The sequence below is a fragment of the Lepus europaeus genome, chromosome 19 (assembly GCF_033115175.1).
Source record: "Lepus europaeus isolate LE1 chromosome 19, mLepTim1.pri, whole genome shotgun sequence".
Lineage (NCBI taxonomy): Eukaryota > Metazoa > Chordata > Mammalia > Lagomorpha > Leporidae > Lepus > Lepus europaeus.
This window is the reverse complement of record NC_084845.1, coordinates 6766352-6776925: the sequence shown is the minus strand read 5'-3', so window position 1 is coordinate 6776925 and position 10574 is coordinate 6766352. Positions and strand designations below refer to the sequence as shown.

The window sequence follows — 10574 nt, the reverse complement described above, 5'->3', positions numbered from 1 at the left end:
GTTCAGGGTGGAGTGCGGCAGCCCCCGCAGGGCCCTGCCCCTGGTGGCTTCCTTGGTTTTGCCTGTGCTGCTCGTGGGGCGTGTCGAGGAAGAGGTGAGGTGACCTGCGGAGGCTGTGACATGTGACAAAGCTGCTGCTTGCATCAGAACAGAGAGGAGGGTCCGTGAGAACGGCCAGGTGCAGTGCTAAGACCGGGTGGGGTGCAGACCCAGCGAGGGCTGCGGGGCAAAGCCGAGACAGCATTCACGCCTCCTGCCCCGTCAGGAACAGCGTGTGGAAGCCGCTGAGACCCTGCAGGTCCTGGGCAGCGGAGTGTGAGACAAGGTGGAGGAGGAGTGGGCCTTGCACGTGCGGGTGGGAGAATGCAGAGCCGCAGGCAGTGTGAGAAGACCCAGAACTGGAGTTGGAGACGAGGCGGAACCTGTGCAGAGCACGGCCGGCACAGGCACAGCACAGTACAAGCTGGCGCTGGGTTTGTCTTGGCAGTTCTGACCTTGGCCCGATGGCCTGGGGCAGCTTGCCCATTGAGAGGGACGCTCAGCAGCAGCCTCCGGTCAGGGGTGCTCAGGTGCCTGCCAGAACAGTAGGCAGCAGCAGATCGCGAGGTGAACGGAGAGGCAGACGCTGGACGTGTGTCAGATTGACCCGCGCCTGCAACTGGAGCATTCTCACAGGTGCCCTGGGTGTTGCCACCAGGAGTCCGGTTTTAACTGAAAGCCCATTTGGCACTGGTGCACCAACCTGCCATGTGAAATGCCGCCTTAGGCACACTGTGTTTTCCTGGAGGATTTGTAGAGGGGAGCACAGAGGAGCTGACCAGGAAACATCAGTCTTCCTAGACAGGGGCAGCGGGGCAGCTGGGACTGGACGGGACACGCCCCGGAGGAGGGCACAGGGCACCGGATCTGTGTGCAGCCCTGTCTGGCCTCTGCCCGCGCCTGCAGGAACTCTGAACAGTTACCTGAGAGGCCAGAGGGGGGCAGGTGCGTGTCCCGAGTGCCACAGCACTACACAGAGGTGACGGGCGGGCCTGCCAGGAGGAAGCCCCCAGAGCCCCTCTCCACCAGTACCCAGCACTTGGCGTCTACTCAGGATGTACCAGGCGTGCGAGGGAGAGGCTGGAAACAGACCTGGCTGAGACAAGGAAAAACATGTGGGATCTAGGACCTGGGTGGAAGTCCGAGAGCTGGGAGAACAAGTGGAGAATCCCATTGGCGGGTCTGACAGTTGATGAGACAACCAAACACCAGGAGTGCCGGGAAAGATTCGGACCAACTGAGAAACATCACACTGCGTTTTTAGCAAGTTTACTGAGCTTTTTAACCAGAATGGACTTGAAATAGGTGGGCATCCTGCCTGGCAGTTCAGGCGCCTGTGTCAGAGTACCTGAGTTCAAGTCCCACCTCCCCTCCTAATGCAGAGCCCGGGAGGCAGCCATGATGAGGGGCACCTGGGTTTCCTGCCGTCTGTGTGGGAGACCTAGGTTGTGTTCCTGGCTCCCAGATCTGGCCTGGCCCAGCGTCGGCACTGGCGTTCAGACAGCCTGTGTGTGGGAACGTCCTCTGTCTCAGTAATTTTTCTAAGTGCGGCGGCAAAAGGAAATGATGGTCCATAGCTCAGCGGCAGGAAGTCCCAGGATGGCAGTTTGTCCAGGTCCTGGTGAGATTCTCAAAAAGGGACAAAAAGACTCAGCAAGACAGCCGCCGTGTTGGAGATTTTGAAAGAAAACGAGACTGGGAGAAAAGGAAAGGTGCGTGGAAATCGCAGGCCGAGAAGCTGTCCAGGAGGCGGGCTCAGCTCCCCGCGGGCTCTGTGTTGAACGGGCGCTGGGCGTCCCGCCAGCCGGAAGCTGCTGCCACGAGAGTGATAGAGTGAGGGCAGGGAGTCGGCACCGTCACAGCCGGCCAGTAAGTGGGAGACGTAGGGAAGGTACCAGGACTCGCGTTTCCTTTTTCTTTTCTTTTTTAAAAAGATTTATTTGGGCCGGTGCCTCGGCTCACTAGGCTAATCCTCCGCCTTGCGGCGCCAGCACACCGGGTTCTAGTCCCGGTCGGGGCACCGATCCTGTCCCGGTTGCCCCTCTTCCAGGCCAGCTCTCTGCTGTGGCCCGGGAAGGCAGTGGAGGATGGCCCAAGTGTTTGGGCCCTGCACCCCATGGGAGACCAGGAGAAGCACCTGGCTCCTGCCATCGGATCAGCACGGTGTGCTGGCCGCAGCGCGCTACCGCGGCGGCCATTGGAGGGTGAACCAACGGCAAAGGAAGACCTTTCTCTCTGTCTCTCTCTCACTGTCCACTCTGCCTGTCAAAAAAAAAAAAAAAAAAATTTATTTGTCTGAAAGAGTTACACAGAGAGGAGGAGAGGCAGAGAGAGGTCTTCCATCTGCTGGTTCACTCCCCAACTGGCCGTAATGGCCGGAGCTGCTCCAATCTGAAGCCAGGAGCCAGGAGCTGCTTCTGGGTCTCCTGCGTGGGTGCAGGGGCCCAAGGACCTGGCCCATCTCCTGCTTTCACAGGCCATAGCAGAGCTGGATCGGAAGTGGAGCAGCCGGGACTCAAACTGGCGCCCGCCCATGTGTAACCCGCTACGCCATAGCGTTCGCCCCAGGACTGGTGTTTTCATGATGAGCCCTTGTGCCAGGAAGAGGATGAGAAGGGGGTTTACCGCAGCCTGTGGTGCCGGCATCCCACGTGGGCACCGGTTCAAGTCCCAGGTCCGCCACGTCCCATCCAGCTCTTGCTGATGCGCAAGGGAAAGCTAGTGCCTGAGCCCGGCACCCACATGGGTGACCCACATGGAGTCCAGGCTCCTGGCTTCAGCCTGGCTCAGCCTGGGCCACGGCAGCCACTGGGGGGGTGAAGTGAGCCAGTGGATGGAAGATCCCTGTGTCTCCCTCCCTCGAATTCTGCCTTCCAGTTAAACAAATCTTGACAAAGGAAATGCTGTAGAGACGGGGTCTCCACACCTGCTCCAGCACCCCCACATTGAACCGGGCCTCTTCTGGACTCCACAGCCCAGTCCAGCTCAGCCAGAGGACAGCGGGCCGACACTGGTCTGCATTCCCTCACCCTCTCTCAACGTTCTTTTTCTTTTTAATTTGGAAAGCAAAGAGAGCTGGGCAGATGTCCCCACCTGCGCCCAGCAGCCAGAACCAGACCAGGCCCGAGGCAGCAGCAGGTCTGCCGCCTGGTGGCAGCGACCACTACTTGAGGCACCAGGAAGCTGGCGCTGGAAGGGAGCCTGGCCTTGAACCCTGGCTGGTGTGGGACACACGTGTCCCCGGGGAATCAGCCACGCCTTAGAAAATCCTGATCTCACGGTTCCTTCCTCCTGGCTTTCTTCCTCTACTTTTACCTCCTTCAAAGGCAGAGTGAGCGTCACGCTCAGCAACCAGCCAGACGGGAGCTCGGTCCAGGTGTCCCACGGGGGTGTCAGGCGCCCGAGTGCCGGAAGCGAAGCAGGAGCCAGGCCTCAAACCCAGGCAGCGGTCTCACCCGCTGCGCCACCCCGGGGGCCAGTGGGGAATCGGGCCGAGCTAGGCCCTCTCCGGTGCCAGGCCAGGTGCCGGCTGAGCTCCGGAGCTGGGGTCTTGTGGGTACTGCACCCCTCCTCCACACAGACCTCGGCCAACAGCCCCAGAGCCCCGCCGCTCATCCGCAGCCGCGCACTGTCCGTCTGTCCCCTTGCCCCATCCGTCCCAGCATGCGCCTGGGTGCAAGTCGCCTCGGGGACCCTGGGGACTTCCCCCCCTGCTCCCGCCCAAGCCCCGCCTCCACGGTGGTCTTCACAGACCCAGCCCAGGTTCCCAACGCACCAGGCCGTGCCGCACCTGCCTGCCGAGCCGCTGGGGCCCGCGGTGCTCCCAGCCCGCGCGGCCTCCGCGCGCCCCTCTCCCGTCCTCCGCTCCTCCCGGGACTCGAGGCCACGGTCCTGTCGTGGCCGACCTTGCTCCATCCCAAGTCCCAGCGCGGCCGTAGCCGGCTGTTTGTTGAACGGCTGTGGGAGAACGATAGGGGCGGGCCGGGGCTGCCGCGGGACGGCCCGCCCGGGCGCGGGGCCCCGCAGCCGCACGCGCGCCGCCGCGCCACCGCCTCCGGGGCGTGGCCTCGCGCAGCCCCGCCCCCTGGCCGGCGACGGGGCAGGCGGGCGGCTGGCAGCTGTGGCGCCGCCATGGCTGCGCTGGTGGAGCCGCTGGGGCTGGAGCGGGGTAAGCGGGCGCCAGGGGGCCCTGCCCACCCGGCCCGCGGCCCGCGTCGTCGGATCGCAGCCGCGGGCCGGGCCGGCGCGGCGGGCGGGCGGACCCGGCGGGGTGGGCGGGGCGGGCTGTGGGTGTGGGAGGGTCCGGGGGCGCTCGGCGCGCAGCCCTGCGGCGGGGCCGGGGGTCGCGGCGGCGGGGTCCCCCCGCGCCCTCGCGCGTCTGACTCCGCGCCCTGCCCCGCAGACGTGTCCCGGGCCGTGGAGCTCCTGGAGCGGCTCCAGCGCAGCGGGGAGCTGCCCCCGCAGAAGCTGCAGGCCCTCCAGCGAGTCCTGCAGAGCCGCTTCTGCTCCGCCATCCGGGAGGTGAGAGGGGCGCGGCGCAGGGGCGCCCCGGCTCCCGCAGCTCCGGGGGCGGGGCGGCCCCCGCGGGTGGGAGGGGAAGAGAGGGGCTGGGGGCTGCCTGATGCGGCTGCCTCCTCTCCCAGGTGTACGAGCAGCTCTACGACACTCTGGACATCGCCGGGAGCGCCGAGATCCGGGCCCACGCCACGGCCAAGGTGGGCGCCCCCAGCCCCCGCCCGCGGCAGCCGCCCCACCGCCGGGTCTAGCTCGGTGCCAGTCATCGCTGCTCGCTTGCTGCTCCGTGGAGCTGCCGACTCCACGGACCGCCCTTATTACTTATTCATAGCGTCCTTTAAATAACTGCGCGTTGTAAACTTAAGCAAATGTCATTTGCAACTACAAATGGAAGCCAGTGGCTGCCTGCGTGCCTGGTGGCGAACCCCCGGCGTCCCCCCAGCCCTGCAGTCTCCCCCAAGCTTGCACCAGGCAGCTGCCGCTGGGGCTGCTCAGCTCCCCGCCAGGCCTTGTTTTCCACCGCTAAAAACAAGATTGACAGGTGCTGGGTATCGAACGCCCGCGCCTGCAGGATGGAGACAGGTTTCTCTCTCTCTCTCTGGCATGGCAGCAACTCCAAGTAACTTCAGAGGTCACGACGTGTTCAGCCCAGGGCCGGCAGCGTCCCGCGCGCACCCCGGCCCGTGAGCCCACTGCGGCGCAAGGGCCCTCACCCCCACTTCTCTCTTCCAGGCCACGGTGGCTGCCTTCACAGCCAGTGAGGGCCACGCACATCCCAGGGTGGTGGAGCTGCCCAAGACAGATGAGGGGCTGGGGTTCAACATCATGGGCGGCAAGGAGCAGAACTCGCCCATCTACATCTCCCGGGTCATCCCCGGAGGCGTGGCCGACCGCCACGGAGGCCTCAAGCGTGGGGACCAGCTGCTGTCGGTGAACGGTGTGGTGAGTCGGGGGCACAGCCTGTCCAGGCCAGCGCAGTCCCTGCAGGCCGGCATTCACCCTGCACGTGCCGGGCCATGCCGGGCGCCCTCAGAGAAGCGGGCTTCCGCTTCTATGGCGAGCGAGGTGGACCCTGACCGGGTCTGAGTCCACGTGGAGCCCCGGGCCAGTGCATGAATAGGGAAGGTTGGCCAGAGAAGCAACATCTGATTGGGTAAAGAAGGTAGGGGGTGTTTGTGGCTGAGGGTGACGGCGACCGGGGCTGTACCTCTGTCTGCAGGGGCAGCCAGGGAGTTCAGAGCACCATGGGTGCAGTAGGCGGCCAGGGCCAGGCGGCCAGGGCCAGCCTTGCAGAGGAGCTGGGACTTTGTGCCCAGGGTGCTGGGGAGCCGTGGTGGGGCGAAAGGCCCAGCTTAGGGGTACAAGAAGACACCCCGCACCCCGGGGACTGTGGGAAATGGATGGAGGAGAGACTGCAGGCTGGGTAAGTCAGGGGCCGTGCAAAGCAGGACAGAGCTAGGGTAGGAGGGAGGGAAGTGACCAGCCTGGGCCCGGATGTCCGGCTCAGCGGCAGAGCTGGACATGAGGCCACCCCTGTCAGGGGCACTTGGAGGGCTCTGGGGGAAGACACAGAGCCAAGAGCTCATGGCTCTCCCACGAGGAGGACTTGAGGCCCCGGCACCTGTGGGCTGGCACCAGGCTCGGCAAGCACTATCCCCGGTGGGGGCTGGGCCGGGGGGGCGGGCCCCAGGCCCAGCTGTCCTGCCCCACCCCACCCCGCAGAGCGTGGAGGGCGAGCAGCACGAGAAGGCGGTGGAGCTGCTAAAGGCCGCCCAGGGCTCGGTGAAGCTGGTGGTCCGGTACACGCCCCGCGTGCTGGAGGAGATGGAGGCCCGCTTCGAGAAGATGCGGTCCGCCCGCCGGCGCCAGCAGCACCAGAGTTACTCGTGAGCCCCCGGCCCCGGCCGCCCCGGGCCTGGACTGCCACCCCCAGCGTCGGCCCCTTGCCCTGCGGGGATGCTGACCCAGCCGCGCAGGCCGGGAGGGCCCCCAGCTCCTTGGGCGGCCGCACCTCACGCCCCTGGGCCCTCGCTTCTGGAACCCCGGTCCTGCCTGACCCCGTGGTGCCCCGCCGGGCTGCCCCCCGCCCCCTGCGCTGAGCCTGGCTCCCCTTTCTTCGCCCTCCCTCCTTGCAGATCCTTGGAGTCCCGAGGTTGACAGCACAGATCTTGGACCCTCACCCTCACCCCTGTACAGTATTTATTGTCGCTGGCTCCTTATTTAAAGATGTTGGACCCCCTCACTGAGTGTCTGCCTGTCTGTCCTGCACCTGGAGCGCCGGGGCGAGGGGCGGGGGGGGGGGGGGGAGGGCTGCCAGGACGCCCCTTTCCGACGCGACCGGGGCCAGAGCCGGAGAAGACAGACGCTCGGAGCCAAGGCCAAGCCCCTTCCTCCACGGCTGGTCTGACGGCGGAGTCCCGAAGCGGCGGGAGCCAGTGGGCGGCCTCTGTGTGGGCGGGGCGGAGCGAACCATTAGCCTCGTCCGCCGGGGGAGCCCTGCAGGCCGCACGCTCGTCTGCGTGGGAGCCGGGGGTGGGGGCGCCGCGTGCAGTTCCCGAGGCGGGCGGCAGGGGTGCAGCATAAGGTGCGCTCGCCCGCTGGGCGCTCAACCACCCCCTCCCCACCTGCCCACTAAAGCAAGGCCTTCCGGGAGCCTCCCTCACCTGCAAACCCAGCCTTTCTCCTCATCCTGCGGCCCGCCCGGCCCCGGCGTCCCGAGCGCTGCGAGGGGCAGAGCGCGCCCCTGCCGGGATCCGGGGTCGCCGCTCGCGGTCCACGCCGCGCGCTACTCGCTCCAGGTGACATCATCCCCCTGCCGGGCTCCGCCTCCCGCCCCAGCCGCCGCACGCCGCGCGCCGATTGGCCGACGCGCCTTGAGCCCCGCCTCTCGCTCTCCGCCCGCGCGACCCCTCCCGGCCCGTGCGGAGGCGGGGTCTAGTCGCCGGCCGGCGCCGACGCCGCCTCCCATTGGCCACTCTGGGCCGTCTGTCAGTCTCCTGTTAAAGGGGCCACGACCGCCCGGGAGCGGTGGGGGGAGGGGGAGGGAGGAGGAATTTTTTTGGGGGGGAAGGTGGGATTTGGGGGGCGCTGGTGGGCACCCCTGGATCTGGCGGCTGCGGCCTCGCGGGGGGAGGCTGAACGGTGACAGGGGCAGGGGGCTATTTTAGGGGGTAGAGGACTGTGAGACTGTGAGGGGGAGGGGGGTCCCCGGCGCCCAAGCCGGAGCCAGAGACGCGGAGCCCGCGCGAGCCGCGGAGACAGGGCTCCGGAGCCACAGAGCCGGGCCCCGGCCGCCGCCAGGGGCCCCGCCCGGTCCCCGTACCCCACCCCACGTTCCTCCTGCAGCCCGGCTCCGCCCGCAGCCGCCGCGGACCAGGTAGGTGAGAGCCCGGCCCAGCCTGCCTGGCAGCGCCCACCCCGGGGACCCCTCGGCGAGCCTCTCCCGCCTCCTCGAAATCCTGGATTCTCCTCCTCATCCCCAGGGACTCAGAGCCCAGATTTCATAGCCCAGCCCCAGAGACTCAGGCGTGCCCCTTCCCGGCGCCCCGAGTCCCCAGCCGAACCCCAGAATCCCAGGCGGACCTCCGCCTTGCGCCTCCTCTCGGGCCCAGAGCCTGGATCTCTCGGCTCAGCCCCCGGGGACCTCCTCTGGGCCCAGATCCCCCCTCCTCGGCCCTGTCCCGGGAGCTGCAGACGCTGGCTGGGCTGTGCGGTGTCAGACTCCCCTGGCGACGTCCGGCCGCCCCCCTTCGCGTCCGCATCGTCCCCCACTCGCGCACCCCGTCTGCCCGGCTCCAGGCTCCGGCTTGAGCAGCCGGCCGCGTCGCTCGGTCCAGGACAGCTGGGCGGCCGCCCTGGACACAGGCCCGCTCTGGAGCTGTCCATGGTCAGCGCTCTCGGAAGCCTCGCCTCCCCCACCCCATGCCGCCGCCGCCAGGGAGGGGGCGCGGGCCGCGCGGGGGAGATCCCCCCGCCGCGCTTCTGACCCGGGGATACCCGGGCCTGAGGGTTCCGCCGTCCAAGCTCTCGGCCCCATCCTTGGCACCCGTGTTCCCGGGACTCCCAGTGCTCCCCCAAGAGCCCAGGCTTCCGAATATTCCTGCCTTGTCCGCCTTGGGGGCCGTGTCCACCCCTGGGGGTTCCTTCCCTCTGCTGAACCCAGCTGGAAGCCCTCACCCCTGCCAGTCCAGTCTGCAGCTTTCGCCGCCGTTGGCACCAAGCTCAGCATTCCCGTGTTTCTTGAATGCACACGGCCTTCTGCCACCCCAGCATCTGCTCCCCTAGGGGCTGGGGTGCTGGGACTCCCACCCTCTCAGGGGCCTGGAATGCGATGCTTTGGCTTCTGTCCACCCCCACCTCCCCCCCCCCAACCCCAGGAGACCTAGATGCCTTGTCCCCATTCTTCCAGCCCCTCAGGGACTCAGGAATTCAAACCCCAGCTTCTGAGCTGCCCCCCCAGCCCCACCAAACCTTCACCTGTGTGTGTCCCAGCCTTTCCCCCTCCCAGGGAATCTGGCTCTAAGCTTCTGATGCCGCATCTCTGACCTCCAAAAGGATTCAGGAGCCCAAGCCCCCAGCTCTGTGCCCCCCACTCCAGGCGTGCAGCTTCTCTGATCTCACGTTTGTCAGGGTCTCCCGTCTCTGCCCTCAGCTTCGTATCCCCGATGGCCTTGACAATCCCCTGCCTTATCCCCATATCATCTGGGGTGCTGGGCTTTGGGGCTCTCTGGCCTCTTCCATCTCCCCAAGACGCATTGCCCCCTGGGGCCCGTATCATGATGTCCTATTTCCCAAGTGCATTCTCTCGGGCTGATGAGCCAACGCACACCCCTTCCTTCAGACGTGTTCTGTGTCCTAGGCTCATTGCGTGGTCTAGAACTTGGCCGCTGTCTTCCGCGTTTCTAAGTAACACATGTGCCTTTGCATGTTCTAGAATGGGCCGTGTTCTAGAATGTTAGATGCCAGGACACTCCCAGTGCATCTCTGTTCCAAGGCATGGACTAGGTTCTGGGCCAGACATTACGTTCTAGGCATGTCTCTTCCTATTTATCTTTTCAAATGCCTAGATGACGTCCTCTGTCCAAATCTAGTCTCACCCACTCCTCAGACATATTCCAAACTTCCACAGCTAGCCCTTACAGAGTCTGCTAGGTCATTTTAGATGTGTTCTATGAGCCATATCCTTGGCATTGTTCTAGGTGCCATTCTCCTACCAAGGACTCTCTAAGTTCCAAATGTGTATGAATTATGTTCACCAGGTTTTTTTCAATTGGTGCTGTGGACTTTGGAATGCACTTTTCTGTTTAAGGTAGTGTCTAATTTCTCAGTCTTAAATCCAGAAAATTCCCAGCAAGATGTTCTGTGTTCCTGTATGTTCCCAATGTTCTATGTCTCCGGGTTCTAGGTGCCAGGCCCACCCGTTTCCACCTGGCCTGTCTTTTCCCCAGGGCAGCCTGAGCCTCGACCCCTGGTCGAGTATACACGTTTTCCTCCGTCTGCCACATTGGCATTCTAAACATGTTCTAGGCTCTCTCCTCTCTGGAGCCTTCAGCCTAGAAATGTCTCATTTCCAGAACAACTCCCCCGCTTCGCCAGCTCAGCCTTTATTTCAGGAAATTCTCAGGTCTCCTCCTGCATTTGCTGCAGCCCCTTCCAAGTTCCAGGCAAACTTCTTGCTCCTTTCTGTTTCCCTCAGACCCGGGTGCGAGTGCTGCATTCCGGAGCACATGCTTTGCCTGCAGGGTTCTCATGCCATCTAGACACGTCATCAAACCAAGGATGCGACCCCTGCCATAGTCCCTGTTATACCGTCCTCTCGTCAAGTGCTAGAAGACATCTCCTAGCTGGGCTCATTGGGCACTGCCTTGGGTGTCGATCTGACGCCCTCTGTGGCTGGGGCTCTGGGGTTGACTGAGCCGCTCTCTAAGGGGCCAGGCTGCTCCCGGCTGGTTCTAGGTTCCAGACTCCAGTCCTGGAATGTGTCCTTATCCCAGCACACTGTCAGCGCGGTACGGCGGCTT

At 65.0% G+C, this 10574-nt stretch overlaps 1 protein-coding gene across 1 annotated transcript; it reads left to right on the top strand.

Annotated features, from left to right (window-relative positions):
* Positions 1 to 4143: 4143 nt before the first annotated feature.
* Positions 4144 to 6792, top strand: LIN7B (lin-7 homolog B, crumbs cell polarity complex component). The gene is made up of 6 exons (XM_062176511.1): positions 4144 to 4207; positions 4442 to 4560; positions 4683 to 4754; positions 5287 to 5496; positions 6277 to 6440; positions 6690 to 6792. The coding sequence occupies exons 1-6, from the start codon at positions 4171 to 4173 to the stop codon at positions 6709 to 6711; spliced, it is 624 nt and encodes a 207-aa protein (XP_062032495.1). The 5' UTR covers positions 4144 to 4170; the 3' UTR covers positions 6712 to 6792.
* Positions 6793 to 10574: the final 3782 nt, after the last annotated feature.

Excerpts from the sequence above, each read along its gene's own strand:
- LIN7B (XM_062176511.1), top strand. The coding sequence starts at position 4,171 with ATGGCTGCGCTGGTGGAGCCGCTGGGGCTGGAGCGGG. Across the intron at positions 4,755-5,286 it reads GGGCCCACGCCACGGCCAAG|GCCACGGTGGCTGCCTTCAC; the intron begins GTGGGCGCCCCC and ends TCTCTCTTCCAG. Across the intron at positions 5,497-6,276 it reads TGCTGTCGGTGAACGGTGTG|AGCGTGGAGGGCGAGCAGCA; the intron begins GTGAGTCGGGGG and ends CCCACCCCGCAG.